The 24,258-nt window shown below is 50.3% G+C and overlaps 8 protein-coding genes across 8 annotated transcripts; all 8 read right to left on the bottom strand.

Annotated features, from left to right (window-relative positions):
* Positions 1 to 34: 34 nt before the first annotated feature.
* Positions 35 to 2,874, bottom strand: FSUBG_13030 (sterol glucosyltransferase; the record flags this gene model as incomplete). The annotated part of the gene is made up of 3 exons (XM_036677880.1): positions 35 to 40; positions 127 to 1,957; positions 2,003 to 2,874. 3 exons carry the CDS (start codon positions 2,872 to 2,874, stop codon positions 35 to 37), a joined length of 2,709 nt encoding a protein of 902 aa, XP_036531516.1.
* Positions 2,875 to 3,509: 635 nt separating this feature from the next.
* On the bottom strand, positions 3,510 to 4,550 carry FSUBG_13029 (uncharacterized protein; the record flags this gene model as incomplete). Its single annotated transcript, XM_036677878.1, has 1 exon — positions 3,510 to 4,550. The coding sequence occupies one exon, from the start codon at positions 4,548 to 4,550 to the stop codon at positions 3,510 to 3,512; it is 1,041 nt and encodes a 346-aa protein (XP_036531515.1).
* Positions 4,551 to 5,577: 1,027 nt separating this feature from the next.
* Positions 5,578 to 6,774, bottom strand: FSUBG_13028 (monoacylglycerol lipase ABHD12; the record flags this gene model as incomplete). The annotated part of the gene is made up of 1 exon (XM_036677877.1): positions 5,578 to 6,774. One exon carries the CDS (start codon positions 6,772 to 6,774, stop codon positions 5,578 to 5,580), a length of 1,197 nt encoding a protein of 398 aa, XP_036531514.1.
* A 3,302-nt stretch (positions 6,775 to 10,076) lies between these two features.
* On the bottom strand, positions 10,077 to 11,768 carry FSUBG_13027 (TAD2-tRNA-specific adenosine deaminase 2; the record flags this gene model as incomplete). Its single annotated transcript, XM_036677876.1, has 3 exons — positions 10,077 to 10,342; positions 10,394 to 11,096; positions 11,199 to 11,768. 3 exons carry the CDS (start codon positions 11,766 to 11,768, stop codon positions 10,077 to 10,079), a joined length of 1,539 nt encoding a protein of 512 aa, XP_036531513.1.
* A 1,110-nt stretch (positions 11,769 to 12,878) lies between these two features.
* FSUBG_13026 (uncharacterized protein) lies at positions 12,879 to 14,993 on the bottom strand (the record flags this gene model as incomplete). The annotated part of the gene is made up of 1 exon (XM_036677875.1): positions 12,879 to 14,993. The coding sequence occupies one exon, from the start codon at positions 14,991 to 14,993 to the stop codon at positions 12,879 to 12,881; it is 2,115 nt and encodes a 704-aa protein (XP_036531512.1).
* Positions 14,994 to 17,040: 2,047 nt separating this feature from the next.
* FSUBG_13025 (uncharacterized protein) lies at positions 17,041 to 20,657 on the bottom strand (the record flags this gene model as incomplete). The annotated part of the gene is made up of 2 exons (XM_036677874.1): positions 17,041 to 17,093; positions 17,528 to 20,657. 2 exons carry the CDS (start codon positions 20,655 to 20,657, stop codon positions 17,041 to 17,043), a joined length of 3,183 nt encoding a protein of 1,060 aa, XP_036531511.1.
* A 968-nt stretch (positions 20,658 to 21,625) lies between these two features.
* FSUBG_13024 (uncharacterized protein) lies at positions 21,626 to 22,664 on the bottom strand (the record flags this gene model as incomplete). Its single annotated transcript, XM_036677873.1, has 2 exons — positions 21,626 to 22,256; positions 22,336 to 22,664. The coding sequence occupies 2 exons, from the start codon at positions 22,662 to 22,664 to the stop codon at positions 21,626 to 21,628; spliced, it is 960 nt and encodes a 319-aa protein (XP_036531510.1).
* A 663-nt stretch (positions 22,665 to 23,327) lies between these two features.
* Positions 23,328 to 23,906, bottom strand: FSUBG_13023 (uncharacterized protein; the record flags this gene model as incomplete). Its single annotated transcript, XM_036677872.1, has 2 exons — positions 23,328 to 23,524; positions 23,663 to 23,906. 2 exons carry the CDS (start codon positions 23,904 to 23,906, stop codon positions 23,328 to 23,330), a joined length of 441 nt encoding a protein of 146 aa, XP_036531509.1.
* Between the last annotated feature and the right edge of the window lie 352 nt (positions 23,907 to 24,258).

Here is a 24,258-nt window from a genome sequence, read left to right as displayed (position 1 = left end):
TTAAAATTAAAATTAAAATTAAATAAATTAATATTTAAAACTAAATTATTATAGTTTTTAGCTTAAACTATTACCTTTTTACTAATATTAAGAAAATTATAATTTTAGTGCTTTCCACCGTCTTACAGCTTCCTCCCGTTCTCCCTCAGTCGCTTTCTGCCAATCCTGATGGCCCTGTCTCAGCCTGATCAGTAATAGCTCCGCGTTTAAGCGCGTTGTTGTATGCTTCATCATCTCCTTCTCGAGACCTTTAAGAGCATATCCTGGGAGACCAAAGCATGCTGTGGTATGGTTAGCAACTCGTGTCTCTGGGACTAAGGGGGGTGACAGTGACTTGCCTGCACCCAAATTACCACAGACTCCAAATCCACCTCTTAGCAAGCCTCTTCCGAGACCCTTGATTCCTCGAGCTTTAGTATCTTCATAAGGCTTTGTTACGATTCCGCTGAAAGCATCATAAAAGCCCAAGACGAACTCCTTGCCTGCAACCTTGAGTCCACTGCCTAGTCCTGTTATTTCATCACGGCGTCGAACTTCAACATTCCAGAAATTGGACGGGGCGTTGTGAAATCCGTTGGCGATGTTGTAGAAGAAAGCCACGGGTGCTCTCGCGCTGGCTGCAGCAAGGTCGCCTACGTATTTACCTGTCACACGTGTAACATAGAAGACGCGGCCATTTCTTCCACCTTCATGGGCCCTCCATGCCCTTTTGTGCTTCTGGTGAAGGCCCGTAACAGGTCGACGCAGTTTCGGAGTAAGGAAGACGGGCTCGGCGCCGTTGAGTGTCTTGGTTGCCAATTTCCGTGCCAGTATTTCCATGTCTTTCTGATTTGCACCACGTGGACCTTTCCGGAGTCGGGCTTCTCCCGTCTTGGCTTCTTCGGGATCTGTCAAGACCTCTTCTTGCGTGTCGTCGATGCTGGAGCGCCTTGTCTTTCCGCGACCTGGGGAATGTCTTAGGCGTTCGGCATAATCGGATGTGGCGGTTCCTATGGCTGAGGCGAAGCCTGACACAGCAGCTACGGCACCGACGAGAGGGTACTCGGCTCCTTCATCCACGTACCAATGTCTATGCCTGAGTAGTTTGAGGTTCTGGGACTGCAGGAGCCCAGCATCTATGAGACAACCGACGGCGAAACCACTGAGATGCGCTCCTGTCTTGCGATCAAGCCAACTCGCCAGCCTATCAGGACAAATGTCGCAACGAAGGCTGTCAATGTCAAGGCGGTCCTGAATATCCTGAGCAGTGCCACCAGCTCCATCCTCTTCACCAATCTGAATAGCCATATCCTTAGCGACTTCTTGCACCTCTGGTTTGAGAGCAAACTTAATACTGTCTGCCAGTATTTCCGCTGTCAACTCCTTGTACGGCACTGATACGGGCCCTGCGCCAGCGCGAGCCATCATCTGACCCCAGAAAGGCTGGTCTCCGAAGAAGGGAACGATAACAGTTGGGCGGCCGGCCGCGATACCGGCAGCGGTCGTACCGGCGCCACCGTGGTGAACAACAGCGGATACTCGTTGGAAGAGCCAATCGTGCGGACAATTCCCAATGAGATAGACGTTATCGGGGACCTCGCCAACTCCGACTCCGCCCCACCCTTTCGACACGATCGCCCGAACCCCCGCGAGCTCGACTGCCTTCAAGATCATATTGGTGAGCGCTTGCGGGTCCTTGACAACGATGGATCCGAAACCGATGTAAATTGGTGGAGGACCTGCTTCAAGAAAGTCCAGAAGGTCTTTGGGAGGCGTGTAAGAGCTCGCGAGCGGTAGGAAGGAAAAGCCGGTGATGTTCAAGTGTTCGTCCCAGTCGGCAGGCTTGGGAATCAATGTTTGTGACCAGAGATAACTGTATGGAATGCGAAGTCTGGAGAGAAGCTGGAATCCCCACATTGGACTAATGGGATCGAGGTGAAGTGTTTGACCGCGGAACTTGTTGATGAGATCGCCCAGCCTAAGATTGTGAGTCAATGGTTCGAAGGGGGACCAAGATACTCACCCTTGCCATGTTAGAAGCTCCATCATCATGAAAGAGAGGTAGTTGGCGACCTTGGCGTCGGCATCTCCGTAGCTCATAGCAGCCAGAGGATGGGGGAACGCTTTGGTAGGTGACCACGGCATTGTGAAGACCATGTGCAATGGAATGTTGAGCTTTTGAGCGCAGTGAATATGGCCCATCGATGGAGGATTGGCAATGATGACATCTGCAAGGAAGAGATCATCCACGTTTTCCACGGTCGCAGCTTTAACAGGATCTCCCATTCCATCACCAGCCTCGATACAACTCCTCCAGGTACCAGAGATAATCTCCATCATTTCTTTTCGTCTTTTACCAACATCGCCCTCCTTGAGACTGTCCTTGTTTGGTAATAGTCCAGGGTTCTTTACCATGTACGCCATGAGAGCTTCGGGGTCTCCGCCAATATTAAAGAACTCAACACCCTGTGCTTCCACAAATTCCTTGAAACTAGCATGCGTGCATATGCGTACTCGATGACCATAGGGAGGCTTCATCAACAATTGCGCGATCGGAATAAACGGCTGGACATCGCCTCGAGAGCCCACGATATGGATGGCAATATTTAGTCGGGGACCTTCGGCCGGCTTCTCTACGCCCGGGAGGAAGGCAACGGTGCTTGTTCGACGCGGTTTTGACGGCTTGGGCGGTAGTAAATGCTCTGAATCTGCGCCGTCGGCTGCGAATGCCTCTTTCAGGTGTTCGCACCACTGGGCTAGGGCTTGGGGAGTGTCGTGGAATTGAACTTTGACGCGACCATCGTCGATAACATTGCCCGAGGGGCCATTGTCGGTGTCACTGTCATCAATCGCGACATGGCCGAGTCCATGGGACTTGATGCGACTGAGGTCCATCTTGTAGGGTGCTCGTGGGTGTAGAGAGGGAGGAGGATGAAGTTGAAGAGAGCAATTGAAGATATTGATACAAGCCGAGTCAGGCACACACCAACACACGCACGCTCGTTATCGTTTAGGCCAAAGACGTTGAGATTGACAATCCATTGCGCTTCAAGTCACTTGTGGGGTCGAGGTAAGACTTAAATGTTTGGTCCTGTCCATCTGCTAAACGTTAGCACGATGCAATGTCGGACGGTAGAGGAGATTGACTGGTCAGGGATGGTTTAGTCTGGTCTAGACCCAAACTCTGTCTGACCTTTTGCATTGGGGCCTTGAATAGTGATCAACTGCCTGCCTCATTTAGTGCTCCAGAGCTGCCGAGGTGCTGATAAGAATATTGCTGAAATGACTCGGGTTAACCGCTAAAAACCTGGTAAGTATCACATGAATAAGGTAGCTGAGTCCGGCGATCCGAATAAATTCGTTCTTGTTCGTTTTGTCTCTCCCTTACGTCATTCTACAGCTGTTTCCGTACCTCCCGAGCTCACCTACATACAGGTACTGCAGGGCTAGCCACGGCTTCTAGATGCCGAGTTGCATTTGATCGTCCCAGGCTATTTTTGTGCCTTGCCCCTGTTGATTCTCTGCATTACCTAGTTAAAGTTACCTCCAATCCTCTTCTGCACTTCAGCGACATTGGCATGACCCTGGCCCTTACAGGCTTCGTAGGCCAACCTATGAGCGTGTATCCCCTTTGAGAACAACGCTCGTTCATCTTTCCATCCTGTCAAAGACCGCAGCTTTTCACTTCCTACCCATTGACTGAAGCTGAAGACAAAATGCAGTCCAGGCGGAAATGATGCCTCTGCCTCAGAAGCTGGGATGGACTGAACACCTTTCGCGAAGCGGTACTCTTTGGCTACAGCTCCTGCAACCTCTTCGAGAGTCTCGTAGCGATAGCCCGACACATTGAAGAACTGGCCATCCACAGCTCGTCGATCATCGAGTTCCGCAAGAGAGAGATAAGCCTCGCCGCAATCATCAACGTGAGTTGCGTGCATGATGCTATCGGGATCTCCAGGAATCCGAAGAACCTCGGATCCCTGTCCTCGTTGATCAGCAGCATAGTCAAATATAGCACCGTAGTAGCTGTTTGAATATCCAAAGACGCATGTCGGTCTGATAACCGCCGCGTCGAAGAGCGCCGTGAAGTCGAAAACCCTGGCAGAGTTCGTTGTACGTTCTTTCAATATTCCAGGTGCATTCAGCGGGGACTCTTCAGTATGAGGCGCAAGACCAGGTGTGCCGTGAAGACCAGTCTTGCCATAGTCTTTGCAGCCAGATGACCAGAGAACTAGAGGTCGAACTCCGTTTTCGTTACTCTTCTCGGCCAGTCTCTTGACACAGTTCATAACCTCTTCGAAGTGTGCAGCATAGCCTGGGATCTTTTCCGTGCAGCTGACGATGGTATCGAAAGAGTTGACCTCTTCAAAAAGTGTTTCCAGGAAACTGAGGTCAGTAAAAGATCCCACTACTGGAATACTTTCAAAAAGTGCAACTTCTTCTCGAGCTTGAGGATTTCTGATGAGACCGTAGGTATTCCACCCTGCTCTTACAAAGGCTCGACAAACTGCTGAGCCGATATAACCATTGGCTCCAGTAACAAGTACGTTGCGTTGTTTGTTTTCAGTCATGATGGTGGTGATTGTCTGAAATGAGAAACGAAGAATTGATATTCATCCACGGTCCTGTCAAATAGTCTAGGATTAAATACCTTTTGAACAATGTTCAGGTCTATAAACAACGTTGGAGATTATGTCAGTTAAAGGACGTATAACATTACGATAACGTTATTATAACGTTAACATAACGTCGAACGCCTGTATTCCGGGATGGGTTGTCTTCTGGTAGTTTTGGAGGGTTTGTTGCCTTGTCAAGAGAGCGACAAGCACAGCTTTCAAAACGGCCATACTTGCACTAATCGGCCAGTTTCAAAGCTCCATGAAATAATAATATATACTTCACTATTCACGTAATCCGTTCGGGCGATCATGGCACAAGCCATGTTAGTGAAAAAGGTGTGACACAGCAAGCTGTGAGTCTATCTAAATAATGTTAGCAATAATGTTAGCAATAGTTAACGCCAAAACTCCCTGTTCGTGACTGCTTCAAAACAGGTAGACAAAGGCAGTAAAAGATAGAATAACAAGTACTCCAGCTAATACAAATCTGAACATATAGTGGTAATTAGCAAAAAGCAAGGCATGCAAAAACATACAACAGCGGGGATTCGCTACCGACCCAACTACTCCGCCGGTTAGTGGCTTGACTATGGGAGAGCGGACGGGATCCCGTATTTTACACTACCTATGGTCGTATGTGCTTGTTTCTCAGGCAATTTGATATATAACCACGACGATATTGGCCCCGAAGCTTGAACGCATGCTGGGGCAGACTCACCCTCCCATGCCATAATGTTATTGATAGTACCAAGGCACACGTCAAATACTACTCTTGCACTGCTCTCGCCTTTTCCCTGTCTGTGTATCTGCCGAATTGTCGCTGCAAGTGTCGCGCCGCCTCAGTGTTGTTGGGTGATATGTTGTCAAGTCGAAGCGGTTCTCCAGTTAGAACACAGATGGGAGAGGTCGCTTTCGATGGTGAAGTCTACCAAGTTCAGTGGACAAAGGAAATTCTATAGTCTGTAGATCCTATGCCCATCTATTGCTTGACTGAAGCGAACGCCCTGCTTATCGCCAGTCCGGTAGCAGGATACGCCATGATCTTGTCATGCACTCCGTACTTCAAAATCTCGAGTCTAATGTCGCCCTTGCTGGTAGGCCAGACGGTGATTGAACCCCCTGCTCCACGACCTTTCTCGACACTGCTAATTCTGCTGAGGAGCTCACCGTCATTCTCGGTCAGGTCCTTGACACCCTCGGCAGCACGGACAGCTTCCCTATAAAGCTTGATGGAATGCTTCATGGGGATATCGGTGTCATCCTCGGCATGCAGGAGGGTGATATCGTACCTCTCAGCAGCCTTGACGAACTCACCCAGTCTGTACATGTTCCAAGTACTGGAAAGCTGTCGTGCAAAGAACGCAAACAGCGGTTTCACCTTTGCTACCGGTGAGAGCACAGGGATAAAGCCGCCAATACGGTACGTGGCCGTCAATTGGGGAATATCAGCAAAGGTGGCTGTAACTACCAATCCAGCGAAATGAATGGAGGGCTTCCTGTGGGCGAGCTCGTTGACAAGAGCGATGGCCACTGCTGAGCCCAGACTTTGCCCAAAGATGACGATTCGCTCAGGGGGGATGCCCGCAGTATGAATGGCCCAGTTGGCAACAGTGACAGCATCTGTGATGATGCCATCTTCGGTTGGTGAGCCGGTTGACTCTCCATACCCGCGATAGTCGAAGGCCAGAACGTGGGTGTTGACGGGATCAGCTGAGTAGAGAGAGCGGTAGCTATCAGGGCGCCAACCGCTGGCCATGGTTCCACTGGTGCCATGGAAGTAAAGTACCAGGCGAGCATTTGGGTTCTTTTTTAGTAGACGGAAGTTCAGAGTTTCTTCAAACTTGCCTACCAATCCACCGCCTGGTCCTTGAGCTAATAGTTCTTCTTGGTGCGACTCATATGTCGCTAACGGGAGCACATGCCATGTGTGTAACTTGACTCCATCTGGTGTTGAGATGTAGAAAGGTGTGACTTGATGATGAGCGAATCCAAATTGCTCCGGTGTATTAAGATCCTTGAACCACGTCAAGGTAACTTTGTGTAGATAAATCGCGTGAGCTTGTAGTGAGGGCGCAACCACCAACGCTCCCAAAATACTGAAATACAGCATGGCTGGAACGCCAAGTGTTAGACCAAGCGCCAGCATCGTCGGCCGCAAGGCTGAAGATGCCGACATATTGGTAAGAGGCCAGTAAAAGGACACAGCAACAGACCAAGTGAATGAATAGGAAATTGCCTGGGGTTACAGGCAAACAAAAGCAATTGCTTTGGTAGAAGTGTCGAGATGCAAGAAGTACCGCACCTTTAGATGTTGGCAGTTATCACATGGTGGAGTTTCAGGAGTCAAGTAAGCAGCCACACTCCTGAAAACTTGAGGGACGGGCGCTAAAACAGCCGATTGTAACACCTTACTGGTCAATTTAGTAGAGGGCACATGCTAAATTTGACTTCAGGCGCTTAATATATGCGGCCCGTTCCTAGATGGAACCAACAGTGTTAAGAATGATAACGATTCACTGGATTGAGCATGATGCTATTCGCGTTGTTGGTACACAAGACAATGCTCGTCATGCTGGACAGCCGAGCTGAAATATATCTGCTTGCCAGCATGAACTGCAACGATCATGCCGCCTTTCTCTATCACATGTCAAGCTCTCACTGTTGATATCAAGTTCCCTCAAGTTACCCATGAACGGCACAGAGACAACAAGATCGACGGAAGCTGAGTTCGTGGGTTGGGTTCCCGAAGATTCAAACCGCGGCACATGGTCTCTCACCACGTCTTGCTTATTCACCATCGCCATCTGCACTTGGACGGCTATTCATCCACGTATTCATGTCTCTCGTCAACTTCGGCATCAGCACAAGTTCTACCAACTTGTTAAAGCCGTCCTGGCTCCCGAGATGGTATGTCTTGAGTCTTTGCAAGAGTTCTTACAAGCTCGCAAAGCCGTAAGACGATGCGCCGCCATGACGTTTCCGACCCCGGTCGAAAGCAGGACAGTTCCATTGCTTGGTACGTTGTGCCGCTTGATTGTCGAGACGACGAAGTCAGGGTCATGGAGGATCTGGAACGAGATACGGAGGAAACTGTTTCTACAGCCGAGCCTAATTCCCAAAAAGTCGAACCAACTGTCACTGAAGTCGAGGCTGACAAGGTCATCACTGAATGGGACTCGAGTCTATACATGACAAGATACTGGCCACTTCTTTGCCTGTTAGGGGCATCCTTCGGGGCCATTCACCTGATATCTTGGACTTCCTCTTTCCCGTCAGAGGCAGAGCGTTGGCTATGGCGAGTCAGTGCTCTCGTTTCAGTCATTACATCGGTTGTCTGTGTGCAGTTCAGGAAAATGAGTCTTGCATGGGATGGGCCTTTGACCCTTATCAAGGTTGCAAGTCCATTGCTTTATCTGGTAACACGAGTTGTTATGGCAGTAGAAGCTTTCGTGGGGTTGCGAGCCATGGAGCCCGCGACTTACGACACTTATGCACTAACCAACTATTGGTTTCACTTGTTATGATGGGATTATGAATGAAGTTGCAATAGGCCTATAGATTATAATGCTTGTATGACGGTTTACACTTTTCACTGAGGTCGCCATACAGGCTATTATAGGCACCGGTCGTGAGATCTTCGGCGCTGATGGCGTCCTCAAGATCTTCAGGGGTTGTGTCCAACGAGCCCAGATGCGGAGATGGCTGTTTCTTGACGTCCAATCTTCACGGCGACAGACTCTCAGACTCGATCATACCATACCGTATTATAATGACAGCTGAATGCTCGAGTCTTCCCTCTCGCAGAGCGAGAAATGGTGTTGGGCTGGCTGCCTTTCAAGATGTCATGCAGGCCCCCTTTCCCTGAGTAGCAAAGTCCAAGCTCATAGCCATGGGTGTAATTAGAATTGGCGTCGCTATTACAACATCGAGGCCAAGTCTTTCTGTTAACTCGTAAGAGACGATTCGTCCGAGTGCTTCAAAGCTACTAGGATCGAATCCATGCTCGGAGGAGCCTTTCCCGAGGAGATGCCAGCGCGTCTGTTTGGACGATACTGTCCTGCGACCTCAATAGATATGGTACTTAGGATATCCTTCTTTGAAACGCCGAGTTCAAGTCACCAAACATAGTCTTCAAATGTCTGGTCTGTCGGCAAGCTATTTGACAAGCTCGAGACAGTGAGAGAGCAGACCTTGCCCCGACCTTGCGACCACCACGACCTATTTTTCCTGCTTCAACAGTCTCACAATTCAAGAACTAGAGAGATGCCGTGGCGTCAATCGCATCCAAATCTTCACGTAAAATACAGCCAAACGCGAGACAAGTGGACAGCTCATGTGTACTTTTCGTTAACGGTTTCGGTAGAAAGACCGAGACACTCTTGCAAAGGAAGATCAGGGGAAGTCTCCAGACTACAGCCAAAGATTTTTGCCCAAGATATATGCAGCATCAAGCAATTTTCCAAAGCTCCTGCCTGGAAAATGTGCCCTGTGTTCAGTCCAACAGTAAAGCCACGGCCTCTTCAAGAACTTGGCAGTGTTAGAAATATAGCACACGCCGCAATCCCCTTTTCGAAAGCTCCAACCTTCGGACATCTCATGGAACAACTTCGAGTATCAGTCCCAGCCATCAGAAGGCGCAATAACTAGGCCATCAACATCATCTCAAGCCTGCTATATTCTGCCGGGGGTGGAACAATCTTGGGAGACTGTTACCCGACCAGCCCTAAACGCGAGTGCCACTAATAGCGTGCTTTTGGTCTGCACCTGGTATATATAACTCCATCGACGAAAAGCTGACCGTTATTTCAGCTACGACTCGTTTGGACTACTCGCATCTTACACAAGCATTGCTTGCGTACCAGATGAAAAGACTATGAAACGAGAGGAGCCTGGAAACAGGGGCTCCCTCTTGATAATCAGCGATGCCTATGATTAATCTGAACGGCTCAAAGGCCATCGCGATTGCTTCGGCCTTCATCTACAGCATTGCTGGTCTTGCTGTGGTCTTCATTCTCCATGGTAGAGACTGCCACGCAACGTGGTTTACCCAGGACTCCATGACGACATATCGGCCTTATTCATAGGTGTATTGTGCTATCACAAACCACAACATCATACAGTGTCAGCATTCTCCCTACCCCAAATCAGCTGGAACTCAGCGGCTCGCACACCATGTCCTCCGCTTAAACGTCATGCTCGCCCAAAATGCATCGAGTAATAGGTAGTCAAAGGCCATCCTCCCACCGCAATTCTGTTCAAAAGTCCACCGAAATTGCAACTTGACCCTCCAAACGCCCAAAATGAGTTTATCCTCTCCAATTGTGCCCTTAATACTTTGGCACAGGTGTCTCGTAGGGCTGATGGATGTAGTTCCATCAGGTGTGTTCCATGGGATGCAGCCACCTACTCCGTGGCTCCTTCATTTTCTATGTTACTCTTTCGGCGCAGATGCGGCAGCGGCATCGCGACAACGCTGTTCTAGACGTTGGTACGATCACCCAGCGGCGCTGGCGTTTCTTTCAGAGTTTGAGTGGAAGTGGGCAGGTCAAGGATTTGGGACTCGGCCTCAGTGGCAGCAAGATCCGGAGTTGGCGCTTCTTCGCTATTTTCGTCGTCGTTGCCTTCACCGTTATCCTCCCCGTTGCTTTCGCCGTTGCTCTCACCGGTGCCTTCACCGGCACCCTCACCCTCCATCATGGCAGCCAATCGAGCTGCACGACCTTCCTTCTTGCGAGGTACCGGGGCTATAAAGTCAGCACATCAGTCAAAGAAGTTGAGCAATCCGTGTCACTTACCTCGTCCATTCTCCTGGACGTAAAATCGTCTCAAAAGGGCAACGGCCTCATCACGACCCCATCCACCCTCAATCTCGTAGCCAGATTCGAGGTTTCCACCATCTCCTCCACCTGGAGGATACGAGACGCCTAGTGTGCCGCTTCCATCAGGAAGCTGCGCAGGCTTTGGTGTTGGGTGTGCGCTGGCAGTCTGGCCATCAGCGCTGACAGGAAGTGAGTTGGCATGAATACTGAAGACACCACCTGTTCCGCCAAACTTGTCGTTGACTGCACCAAAATAGACCTTCTTGATACCGAGTTGTCGCAAGAGAGAAGCACACATGACGCACGGCTCTACTGTGACGTACAAAATGCTCTCTCGAATGATGGATCTATCAACTCGCGCATCAGGGTGGCACTTCTGGCCGTAAGGGTAGAGGTGGCCCTTGGATCCATCCTCATTACCCTCGTCGGCGGGTCCTGATTCGACAGAAGATGCATCAGAAGCCTCAGGTGACTGGTTCTCGGGCTTGGGCTTTAGATAGGTTGTCCTTGGTCCATTCTTGGGAGGGTAAGAGAGTAAAGCGCCGAGGGCCATGAACTCAGCATGTCGAGTACCATTTCGAGTGACGTTGGTTGCATTCATGCCTCGAGCAATGACCTTTCCATCGTGAACAAGAACACATCCCACGGGTGTTTCGTTTGTTCTGAGAGCAAGTCGCGCCTGAGTTGAGAGTTAGCCAGAGGTTGAGGATCGCGGGGAATATACAGTCTCGGTAGAGGGACGGGGGCAGTTTGCCATTTCCAAGTGTGTTGATTGACTTACCATGTCAAGAGCTTCTTCAGTGAACTTCATGTGTATCGCTCGCTCCGCTATGACAGCAAGGTCTGTGTAGATGGGGACAGCAGGGACAGTCTCAATGGCGGGAGCTGCATCCTCGGCAGCAACAGCAGGGGCAGTGGAAACGACGGGCTTGGGGGACGTTGCGGCGGCTTTCTCCTCTCCGATCTTCATACGGGAGAGCGAATCTGATAACTGGGCCGTGCTCGGTGGTTGGTTCTCCTTGTCTGCGATCCCCTTGGGGACGTGCTTCTGAGGCGACACCATATTGGAGGCAGTTGCAGATGTTTCGGTATTGGTGAGAGCTTCTTCTTGTTGGCGATTATCAGTAGCGGCAGATTTATCGTGATATTTTGTAGATGAAGAATCTGCGTTTGTTTTGTTGTTTTTCTCCCTCTGAGTATTATAGTCGTTGCTGGAGTTGCCCCTGCCCGTTTGATCAGTGTCACTGGCACTGTCAGTCTCGCCTGGAAGCACCCGCCCAAAAAGACGACGCAAGGCCTTTGCACCTGCCGCTTTGGCCGGCGAAAGACCAAGTGACTTGAAAACTCCCATGTTTGGCTTTGTCTCCTTTTTCGAGTCTCTGAATACCTTCACTCCCTCCCTCACTCACAATCCCCAAAGCTTCAATCCTCCTCTTTACTTCTCAGTGACAAGCCCCTTCACCTTCGTGCCCTCGTTATAGGCAATCCCTTCAATCGTATCCAAAAGTTTCCTTCTCTTTCTGATTTTTTACTTTTTTCTTCCTCGACCCTGGTCCTTTGTTCCTCCTTCTAGAACAATAGGCTGACACCAAATGTCGTCTCAAACCCAAGTAACACAGGCCTTTGTGTATGAGCAATTCGGACACTGGATAACAATAATCCGGTAAGCTTAATCAGAGCTCACACGATACTTGCTTGACAAGAAATGTCAAGAAATAAACCAGAAGTTAGTTGTCAGTCTAAGCCCATCGCCAGATGCAATCACTAGATTACAGTAGTCGAGCGTACAGGGCAGATGCCGCCGAACAAGAAAGACCAAAGTATCGTCGTGCTGCGTCTTCCTATGGCCCCAGAGATGAATTAATGAGACACAAGAGGAGCAAGATTCTTCTTTTGGCCTTAAATGGCTCGTCAAAATTTCCACCCAAACCTTAGAAAGTAAGACAAAGAGTTCAAGATACTCATGTCCTTCATCAATTTGAGAGAAGATTTCATACTTCCATTCTTGCGCTAATCCCTGTTTGATCCGCCGTCTAATACAGATGACCCCCCTTCATGTCGCTCATCAAATCACAGTCCCCCAAATTTCATGAAACACAGATTCGGAATACGGTGACGCCGTCTCCGTCCCGTCTCCGTTACAGACAAAGCAACACAAACTTTACTGTTGGTGGTAGTCACGACACTGGCAGGCACTGGCAGCATAGATCATATCACGGAGGAACAGATTTTAAATATTATACGACCTTGGAGGCCAGTTCAATTGATTTTGGGCTCGATGCTCGCTCTATAGCAACAGCCATTCCCTGTCAAGACCAGCGCAACTGCGAGGCCATTCACTCCCAATGCTAAATGCAATAATAAAACAAATAAAAAAGGGTGCAGGCTTTATCATGGCTCTAGCCAAAAGCCTGTATACCAACTCCATTCATTCCACCTGGTGCGCAACAAGGATTCATCGCTACACAGCGATGAGACTTCTATTCATCGAGACCATTCGACCGACTGACGTCTTGCCGCTTCGTATCGTGCTCTGCAACATGCAGGCCTTCTCTCGAATGCTGGGCATGATACCATTGACCTTTCGCTGACTGAGTGCAGCGGCTTGTGTTTGCTGCTCCCGATGTTTGTCTTGCAGGACAAACTGCTGAGAGACATAAGACCAAACGGTCGAGGCGATCAACATCGCAGCAATAGATGCAAGTGCTTCCATGCTTGACTGGTCGGGTTGAGGTTCCAAGCCAGTCGTCTGGTGAGCTGGCACAACGGGCGCGGGAGAAGGTTGGGATATATCTTCCGCCACATTGTGAATCTCTGCATCTTGACACGCTTGTTGCTGTAGGTCGCCTTGTGCATCGACACGTTGGAGGACCGCTCGGGCGGTCACAGTGTGATTCTCGGATGTTCGACAACCCGACGAATCCTCTGTGCCTTCCGTCACGATTGGTTGATAGCTTGATTGTGCTATCGTTTCCGTGGACTGCGTGCCCGGAGTCGTGGTGGCAGTGGCGGTTGTAGTGGTGGTAGTCATCTCGAGTGGTCGAGACTCTAATTGTGCTGTTGTTACTCCGCGAGCCTCGATAGTATCGCGACTAATTGTCACCTTCTCCGAAGTTAGTTGCCACTCCATCAAAAGCGGGATAATCAGTGAGACACGTACGTTATTATTCGTGGATGGCTGGGAGTCCACAGAGGACAGTACTTCAGACACGGAGCCGTGCGCAGCGCTGTCTGACAGTGAGTTCGCACTCGAGCTTAGAAGTTGCGGGCCGAGACTAGACTCTAGGGTACTGGCGTAATACTCCAGGCCAGCTCCAGGGTCGCGATAGACGTCTTCGCGGCCGAGCTGGCCATGGGTAGTTAGTTGTTGAGGTGCGGATGATGAGGCCACAGAAAGCGATCCAAACAGTTCGCCATTCAGTTCGCCGCCACTACTATAGAAGCCACTCGAGGACTCGTTTGGCGGTAGTGGGTTCGGTGCTGGTGACCTAGGCTGACTAATAGACTGCTTGGAAACTTCAATCGGGACCATACGCTCATCTTCAGAGAAGACTGACGCAGGAGAGTACAGGTTGAAGTCCACATAGTCGTGATTGCCTTCGGTCTGGTTGTATGGCATATACGCCGCAAGATCGGTAAGTCCCGCCAGGTCCTCGTCGCGTGGACGACGGAGTAAGTCTTGGTCTGTTGTGGGAGTAACAGGCTTTGTAGAGTCCTCAGAGAGGAAGGAGGAGGATCCAGGAGAGAAGTAGCCCTCAGGGTCATTGAAGAAGTCGTAGTTGTCATCCTCAGTGGGGAACTGGACGAACTGCTCCCATGGCTCGACTCCCTGTTCTGTAGGTGCAGCCAAGCCGTCGAGCTCGGCCGAGAAGTCTTGCTCGGGGAATGCCAATTGCGTAAAGGCATCCTGAACAACAATAGGAGTGGCCTTGGGTTCTGGGGCCACTGACTTCGTCTTCTTAGTCACCTTAGCAGGCTGAGCCGCTGTGCTGGAAACACCACGCTTCTTGTGGCTAGGATCGCAGCGAATCTTCTTCTTCTTGCAGCTGTCGCAAGCCTTGATGATTCGCATGAGATGAGCGTGATCTCGCTGCTCCTTTGTCTTGGATCCTCGAGAAGCAGAGTTGGTAACATCACGGCCATCCTTGGTCATGATCTTCATGCCAGGGAGGTTCGAGAAATCGGTGGCCTGGGGGCTGGAGGTCGACTTGGGAGATGAACGGCGAGAAGAGCTTGAGGTGTTCACATTGCTCCAATCCCAGGTAGAGGTAGCGGGGCTGGTGTTGAAAGAAGATCCATAACCAGAATCCTGAAGAGGGCTAGCAGTAGCAGGAGATTCGGCAGTGGAGTAGATAGGGTAGAACTTGAAAGTCTGCCCAGTCAGGTGAGCATACTCAAAGTAGTCGAGAGCGATGCTGGCCCGCTTCTCCTGGTTGGAGGCGGGTCCAGGCATGTAAGCGTTGATCATCTCATCGAGCTCACGGGTGCCGATGGCCGGGAAGAACTGGAGCTGAGCACCAAGAGTAGGCTGGAAGACCGAGAATCCTTGAGGAAGAGTATTGGTGTTGGACGCCATTGCAAGCACGAAATTTCCGTTCAGTGTTAGTTGAAAAGGCGGAATTTTGGAAATGGGAACGAGGTCTTGGAATTGCTGTTTACTCTCCGAATCCAATATCCTGGAGAGCTTTGGTAGGTCACGTCAGTTGGCTAGATACGACTCTGTTAGTCGATCGATTCATAAGGTGTGACAGGTTCGGATAGTTGCTTACTCCGACCTGCTTACTCTCACGTGAAGCGTTGGGGTACTTGTCAAAGAGTCAAACGAGAGACTATGGTGTTTTGAGGTCGCTCGAAATAGGACGTGCAAGTGAGAAACAGGAAGACTGCGCCAAGAGAGATGCGTAGGGTCTTGTTTCGTTGACGCGTATCAGATTGAACTGAAGGGCGATAGAGAGATAGGCAAAGCCTTGATGTACCGAACTTGTCGCCAGTTTCGGTGTTAGTCTAGCGTAGGTGGTTGTGTTTTGTTTAGGTAATGTCAATGCTGAACAAGACTATTGCGATACAAGATATTCTCTTGATCGAATAATCGAATTAGTCGTGATAGTAACGAGAAAGAGGAGGTGAAGGAGGAAACGCCTGAGGCCACGGGGGAGGGCGTCGTCGAAGTATTTCACTGTCTGTTTGATGGAAGCCGCAGGTGCCCGGGCGGAAGCATGGCGCAGCACTCCAAGGGAAAGTCAGAGTGGAGGAGATTGAGTCTTTCGGCGTGCTCGAAAAGGCAAAGCGTGACAAGGCAGAGTAACACTTAGCCACCAATCAGATTCCTGGACTTTTGTAAGATCCGCCCCAAGAAATATGCCTATTGGTCAACCTGACCCACCATCTGCACCATCAGAACTAAGACTTCGGCGAGAGAAAAGCATTCTTGGTTGGTCAATGCTTTCAAGCCCGCATACGAGGATGACTCAACTTCCGCGACCCCAGATTTGAAACTCGTTCGACCCATGTGTTAGTTACACTACGGTTAAGTCGGAGGCCGTACCCTCACTCAGCCATTCAGTTGTTGGTTGAGTGATATTTCGTCTCGATACCTAGTCTCAAGGATCATCGATCAACGGGGGAAACGCCGAATCATCATATCATTATTGTGTAAACTATTGACATCTCTTCAGTTATGACTCTTCGTTCTTCATACCACGTAACTTTGTCTCGTCTCACACCGCGTGGACATTCTCCTATGAGAAAATAAAGGCAAAAGGCAAAGGCAAAACTTAGAGTGATAACTCTAAACTTACTCTCGTCAAAATTTGAAGTGTAAAAACCTCGAGGCAGATGTGGCCTGGTCTTGATATAACAAAACTCCGGGTAGCATTGTTGGCTCCGTTTTGAACGCCAAGTGAGTTGGTCGATCAGAAACAACAAGACGGGGCCTAGTAGCCTCTTATATATTCCAGTGGAACCAGCAACATTGTGCCCAACCGTACTTATCTGGGCATCAAGTAAGCAAACGCAGCAATTCCCAGGATCCACACCTTGTCCATCCTTTACTTTAGTTCACGACACCAGAATCCAAATATTGGCCGCGTGAACCATGCCGAGAAACAAAACAAGGGGTGCTGCGGGGGTAGACACCATCCTAAACTTCGACTCATTCTGATTGTATTCGTCAAACGTCCAAATAGGAAATCTCACACGATAGACGCTGGTAGAGGGCCACCTATCGCCTGTGGCCCAGTCCCTTCCCCAACATGCTGATAAATCACCAAAACCTTAATGACAAGGCGCCGGGATGACTCTATCGGCGACGCGTAGATACTTTGTGCAGATCCACTGCTCTGACTTTCTTGCTCGCTGAGGCACTGCAGGCCCAATCGCTCCCAAGGGTTTTCAGTGGTTCTACAACAGGGTATGTCTGCAAAGACTGAATGGCACTAATCTGACAGATGGCTTAGAGCTCGCTGTACCATCCAGTGTCCTCGCTGCTCGAGAGTTTTGTACACGGCCATACTGTTGGCGAGCTTGGGGTGAGCTGGCCAAGGGCAGATCCCGCCAGACAACAGAAGTAGTAGTCGTGTGGATTCGTAGTCGACCAATATCCCTGTTCACTCAAACAAAACAATTCACTGGCCCAGAGCGTCGAGTGGTTCAGAGCGTCTCCTTGTTCCTCGACAGGCTTGAGACTAGTCAGTAGCCTTTTAATCATCAAACCCCTTCATTTCGTGAGATTTAGCAGATCGTCTGGAACATTGATGGGGCCGGCCAGGGGTAGCCATGAAAGTCTTCAAGCCGGCAACCCCTATCTACTGTGCCCGTTATTGCTCAACATAATGTGGGTGAAGCTGGTGGTTGACAACTCAGACGCGGAGGTAATGTCAGTCCGGATTACTGACAGAGGGGTCTGTGTGAAAGACAGAAATGTCAAAAGTGTTCGCAGGGAGTGTCGGTAGAAACGACGAGCCAGACAAAGTCAGAAACCTCCAGTAACAGGCATAGTTCTCCGAAAGATCCGTCCCATACAAAGACTTTGTATGCAGACACAAGAAAACAAAACATGAGGTGCCGCGCCGTATCACCGTCGAGGCATTCTTCTCGTGGGCCTCGTCATACCTAATAGATCCTCGGCATGCCTGCTCCAAGCACCACCATTTGCTCTGCAGAACACCGGCAACTCTGATTGAGGCACATTGTTCAAGGGGGCTGTCTTCTTGGGTGGCTGTGCTGGAGCAATGCGAGACGAGGTAGCAGGCTCAAATTGAACCAGTGTTTGCGGCGGCAACCCTGCCGCGTCTTGTTTTCTTGCGGCTTTCCTACCTCTAGTCGCAGGGTTCACAATGCGCGGTCGCTGCTTTTCTTGTTGTTCTTTTCCATTGGCTGGTGGCTGTGCTGCTTCAAGCCTTTTTCCACTCGCTGAGGGGGCTTCTGCTTCAGTGTTTTTATCCTTCGTCAATGGTTGTACTGTTTCTAGTTCTTTTTCACTCGTCGCAGGCTGTGCTTCTTTGGGTTCCTTCTCTTTGGACGATGATTGTTGTACCTCAGGGCCCCTCAAACCTGTTTCGGAAGCGCTGGCTTCTTGCTCTTGCGCCCTCGTTGCTGGTTGACCTATTTCGGGCTGTTTTGCGTTCGTTGGGGGTCGTACTATTTCGGGTTCCCTCTCCTTTTCTTGTAACGGCGGTTCTTCTGGTTCAGGTGCTCTACTATTCGTGGAGCGCGGTACCATGTCTGGCTCCTTAGTATTCGCTGAAGACCGTGACGGTTCGGGTATATTTTCTTTTGTTGGAGTTCGCTCCTTCTCGGGATCTGTCTCATTCGTTTGTTGTTGTTCCACTTCAAGTCCGCTGGTGACAGACTTATGGTTTGCCGATGCCTTTGCTGTATCGCGAGCTTGCCCTGGAGGCTTCTCAGCTACTTTCAAGTCGTTACTTGGCTTTTTGGCCTCAACCAGCTCAGTATGACCGACGTTGAAACTACCCATCGAAAAGTCTTCATCTGGCATAACAAAACCAATAATTTCTCTGCTCTTGACGCTTTTCCGTGACATCTTAGTGATACGTGGGCCGGAACTGGGCCTAGGCTCAGGTTTTCGACCAGTTTTCGACACGAGAGACAAGCCTTCTTCGTCATCAGATATTACTGGGGAGTCGCATGCTGAGGTTTCGTCCTCGTTGTCGCTTAGCACGACGGGGGCTGCCTTGTTTCGTGTGCGTCGGCTTGGATTTGTCCATCGGCGAGGGGGTGTAGAGGATCTCCTATCTTCAGAAAGCTCACTGGCTGCAAATGCATCGTCACTCGGTACAAGCTCGATCTCTAGCTCTTTCAGGGCCTCAGGTTCATTATCTAAATCCTCCACGCGGGCCGCTTCTTCTATGTTCGGGCTATGAATCGCGATTGACTGGTCATTAGGCTCCTCCACGGAGTGATGAGGCTCACTTGGCTTAGCTAAGTCTTGTCGCTTTTTCGAAGCGATCGTTTTTGTTATAGTCCTTTCAGCAGCTTCGGATTCTTCTGGAATCGAGGCAGCATGGGCGATGGTATGCGATGTCCTTTGTATGTCGCTTCCAGCTCCTGATGAGGGGGGGGCTGATCTTCCTGCTGAGCATGGTCGACTTCCTTCTTTCTTTTGAGCTAACATGAGCAGCCCGCGCCGCTGCCTTGATCTGATCCTGAGCTCTGTCCGCGGTTCCTTCGCAGAAGGAGGTTTGTCCGTATCGGTTTCTGTGGCGGATGCTGTACCGGTACTCAATGTTCGCTTCTTTCCCTGGTGTTCCGCTGTGCTTGTCTCTTTTCTTCTGGTCGTTCTTGGAACAGCGCTCTGGGGGCCGATTCGGGAAGTCTTTGGATGCGATAATGCCTCCACATCCTCATCTTCACCTTCGTCGACAATGATGGGTTCTTGGATGACCTTCCGGGTAGACACCTTTACAGACCTTTGGACTGCTGGGACAGGATCGCCCTTTGTCTTCTTCGGGCGTGGTGGGTGGTTGTCCGCAGGTGGTACTGGTGCTCGGTCTATGGCTGGAGGATCCTCACTGTCAGCCAACCAAATGAGAAATGCTTCGTCGTCGACTGCTGGCGATACTTCATCGCCTTTGTCAGATTCAATTGCTTTGGAAGGTTGTGCAGATGTTCGGGTTTTAGACGGTCTGTCTGCATTGGATTCGTGATGTCCTCGGCCTTTCCGTGAGCTGTCCGCGGCTGCATCACTACGATGTTTGGGTGCTAGGGGCTCTTGGGTGAGAAGTGAAACAACTTCATCTTCGGGGGGCAGTTGTCGAGATTTCACAGGCTTTGAGGTTTTCGTACGATTCTCCGACAGAGGCTCTCGAGTCCGAGGAGGTTCGCTAGTTTGGTTGTGCTCATTGCCTGCCAGCAGCTCCTTTAACGATGCCCGCTGTGTAAGAACTCGGCGGGGTGCAGCCTGGCGAGGAGCGCTGGTCTGCGCCTCTTCAGGGTTAGAAGAAGGTGGTGGTGATTTTGAGCTTCTATCAGCACGCCTTGATGTGCCATCTCGTGAGCCAGGTGGTGCGGCCTTTGGCCTTGCTGCAGCTCTGTCGTGCAATGTTTGACTTCGAGCTGAGGTTATTGAAGACGATAACGGAGTGAGAGTTAGGGTCGTTCCAAATAGAGCCCGAGCATGCCCCATCTTACTCGGAGGCGACTCCTCTCGTCTTCTCCTTTTGCTCGGCCGTGCGTCTTCTGAGGGCGAATTTTGCTGCTGACCTGGACTCTCGGCCATCTTGCGCTGTTCAAATGGTGAGTGGGGTGAAATGACGGCCCTCCCAATTCTCGAAGCTCCTCCAACAAGATCATTAAGCGGGCGATGTCTGAGTTGAAAATGGGGGGCATTTTGTTCGTTTCTTGGTGTTTGAGTTACCGCTGCAGTCGAACCTGGTGTCCGTGTCGTCCCGGCATTTGTCCGCCGCTTCTCGACTTCCCTTGCGCGTTTGTCCAGTAGCTCTGTTAGATCCTGTTCTCTTTGTCCAGTACGGTCCGAGACTTGAACGATAGCAGCACCGCGGTCCAGCTCAAACTCATCACCAGGCTCAAGGTCCCCACCTTCTTGCCAATGAGCATCGCCTATGAAGTGGTTGCGATCATCATACACCATGACTCGCTTGTTGAACGTGTGATATTTGAGCACTCCATCTTGCCATCTTTTTTGCTTTCTCTTCAGGTCGTGTGTAAAGAGACAAATGAAATCCACCACGAGGGCAGTCGTAGGTACTGAGGAAGAAGTCATGCTTGGTGAAAGGCTAGGTATGACCTCTCGAGCTCATAAAACAACAACTCTTTCAACATTTCGGTGTCATAAAGATCGTTCAAATGTGCTGCAGCACATGAAGTACACCAAAAGACAAGGGTTTCACTAACACGAGATGGACAAACGAAACGCGTAGAGTTAAATTGAATTGGCTCGAACGACAGGCAAACGCGACGCCAAATCACGTGCTGACTCACCCCACCGCTCCTGCTGCCTGGAGTGTCGCCTACCCTGTGCACTTTGGCTTGTCAATCTCACGCAGAACCTAAGAACAGAAACAGGTGCAGCATTTGCATGCAAGTCCAAGCCCAATCTCACTTGTGTATTGTTGTGACAATAGGGCTTTTTGACAGGAAAAGGTCAATAAATACGTTTTTTTGTTCTGTTTTTGCATCACGTATTTGCGGGCTTTTGCATAATAGACTAACACAATATGTAAATGAGGTCGGAAAAGATATTTGCAATGGAGCTGGCATGGAACAGAAATAATTCAAAGGGAACAAGGTTACGATGGCACTGCCTCAATCTTTGCCTAAGGTAGTCTTATCGTCTGAGGTGCTTGCTGCATCGAAAAGTACTATCATCTCCTCTGCTACGGGTCACTTTAACTTCGGAACAGCACATTACTCATCTGCGGAGATGGGTGGCCCGGTGGTCACCATTTAGTCCTTACAAATGAAATGTATTCTATGGGTATCATGCCTCAACACGTACGGTATCAAATTGTACCAGATGCAGCTAAATAACACGCTGAATGCCACCTAGGAGGAATATCAGGCCACTGATGGGCTCATCTCCAACCAACGCCCTTTGTCAAGTGAAAAATACAAGTCCAGCCAGTTTCGATGCAAGAACCATGCTCAATCTGTATGCATATGCCACTCTATCTCAATATCCCAACACAGTAACTGGTAAGAGAAAGAAATTTGTGAAATGCTGCCGTATATTTAGCGACTCATGTAGTCATCAGCGCCAACTTTCTCAAGTTCCATGGGGGTGACAGGGCCAGGACTTCCTATGGGGAGGAGTCTGGGTGACAAGGGCTTCTGAAAGCCGGGAGTAGCAAAGCGAGAGTCTCGGAAGGGAAGGTCAATGAGCGACAATCCAGGGTTGTCGCCAGACTTGGCCGAGCTACTGATGAATTCACTTGCAGCCATACTTGTTTGTGTGACCATATCGCGTTTATACTGTTGCAACTTGCGACGAAGCTCGATATCTTGTTGCGACAGGCTGCTTGCAAGGGGGACTGCACTGGAATCGGATCCAACGTTGGAGGACACGCTTCCAGACAAGGGAGGTCGCAGATTTGATTGGGTGCCATTTCTACTTTCGTAGTTGGATGGGTAGTATTTGCCCATGGGGACAGGGTGGTCATGGAAGCCTGGAGCAAGGTAGGAGGCGACGGGAGTGTTTGAGTGAGACATGACTGCACTTTGAGCTGGATGAGAAGTGGGAGGGTCCGCGTAAATTGGCCCAGATTCAGAGATGAGACGACTCATGCGAGTGTCGGGATGATGCTGGAAAGGGTGTGGCCGATGGACACGACTGTTGGGATCCTCGTGAAGTGGGAAGTAACCTCTGCAACGGTGTTAGTCCACGTGGTGAAGATGAATGGAATGGAATTGAATTAAGAGAACGTGGGAAATGGATGTCTTACCCAGGAAGGTCACCTCTTGCTGATAAGGGCTCGGGAGGCGTGCGTGCGGGAGCGGAAGTGAAACGTCTGATTTGAGGTAGATCGATAGCTATAGGTCGAACGTGGCTGCGGGTGCGCGGGGTTGAGGGAGCAGATGGAGGAGCAGATGGAGTGCCAGGAGCAGACTTCTCGTTGTCGTCTAATAAAGAGGGGACATATGTAAGTAAAAAGGAAGTCCAGTAGGAAGAATAAGGTTCGACGATGACCGAATGCGTAGTGACCAAGGGAGGGTCGATGACAACAAGATTGAAAACAGGATAATTGAGGAATAGCACGGGATATAAGAACATTTTAAAGCAAAAGCCGGTAGTGCACTTCACTTCAGGGCCCGGCCAGTCCAGGCGTCACTCAACGGCCAACCCGGGATCGTTGATGGGGGCCGCTAGACTACCCCGCGATGGCTGGGAAGTGAGTGTGGGGAGAGCAACGAGTAGCGCGATAAAGCATGGCCACGATCCCGGTGCATGAGACATTTGGACTCGGAAATGATTGAGAAGAGGTGGAGAAGGGGCAGATGATGTGAGGGGAAAAGGAAAAGATGAGCGAAATAAAGTGAGGAGAATTGTGGAAATTGGGGAGCGTGACAAGACAAGCAGATCAAAGAGCAACGACTCAAGCGATATTGAAGATGGATAAGCTTGAGAAGCCAATATGGCATTCTCGAAAACGGGGGGTGCGGGAGCCTCCCGAGACCTCAATCCCGCCCCGCGCGCTTTGAGCCAGTCAGTCGCTGGATGCATCATTGGTTAGGATGCTCCAATGACCAACTTGAGTAGCGTTGATAGGCACAATTATTGATGCATTGCGCTGTGGGACAGGGACAGCGGCGTGGAGGCGGCTCTTACATGATTCGACCTCTTCAGGACGAACGCCCCTTTTCTTTACACAGCATCGCATCTATTCGTTGTACACACTTTTTTTTGGTGGTGCACAACTAGAGCTTATGCCATGTGTCAGGGTCTCTTGGGTTCGTTGAGGGGAACTTGTGGCGCCGAACCAAGTCTGAGCAGGAGAACGTGTCTCGCCTCGGAGCTTTTTGCACGACGCGATGCGATGCCAACAACCGGGTTGAGCACCGCCCGTCTCCGTCCGGGATCGTCGGCCGGAGGATAGCCCCGACGTCCGGCCGCAAGAAGGTTGAGATCACTCACTTGAGGCCAGGTGATGGAAGATCATGGAGAGGGAGGTGGGGATGGATGGGCAATCAGGGGTCAAACAACTTGATATTGGATATGCATTCCAAGCATTGCGTATGTACAATGTCAATAACAATGCTAACTTAACTTACCTGAGAAGTAGGAAGTACGAGGTTCAATGTCATCTAGGTCAAAGAATCCGTCTTGTAGTTCATTTGGTTTTCTGGATGGAATCGCTGGGGTGTTTCGTCCAGACAGGTCGAATTCGCCGATGATTTCACCTGATCGTGGGCTTTGAGGAGGGTTGTCTTGGGCTTGGGCTTGGGCTGGGGCATGTGCTTGTGCTTGTGCTTGTGCTTGTGCTGGTGCTGGGGCTTGTTCGGAATTCGTAGACATGGATCGCCCCGGCATGGAAGGTCGAAGTCGGGGCGATAAGTAAGGAGATCTGATGGTTCTGGCAAAACTGGCCATAACGTCGTTGCAGTCGTGATTCAATGTCTGAGGTTTGAGTCTTTGGTCTCTTGGGGAATAGCTATTCGCCTGACTGAGTACCCAGCCCGAGTCTTGAATCAAGCGCCAACGTCGCTGCATAAGTAGGTATATATGGAGGATTGAGAAGAACCAGGAGATCGAGTGGACGGGAACGAAGGAATAAATGAATGAATAAATGCGCGCTCACGGGAGGGCGGCGGTAGTCGGGAAGCTTTGATGATGAACAATGAGGGGCAGGCAGGTCGTGTCGGTGTCG

This window comes from Fusarium subglutinans, assembly GCF_013396075.1.
Source record: "Fusarium subglutinans strain NRRL 66333 chromosome Unknown NRRL66333_c0000304, whole genome shotgun sequence".
Lineage (NCBI taxonomy): Eukaryota > Fungi > Ascomycota > Sordariomycetes > Hypocreales > Nectriaceae > Fusarium > Fusarium subglutinans.
The sequence above is the reverse complement of the archived record's forward strand: the minus strand, read 5'-3'. Positions and strand labels throughout refer to the sequence as shown.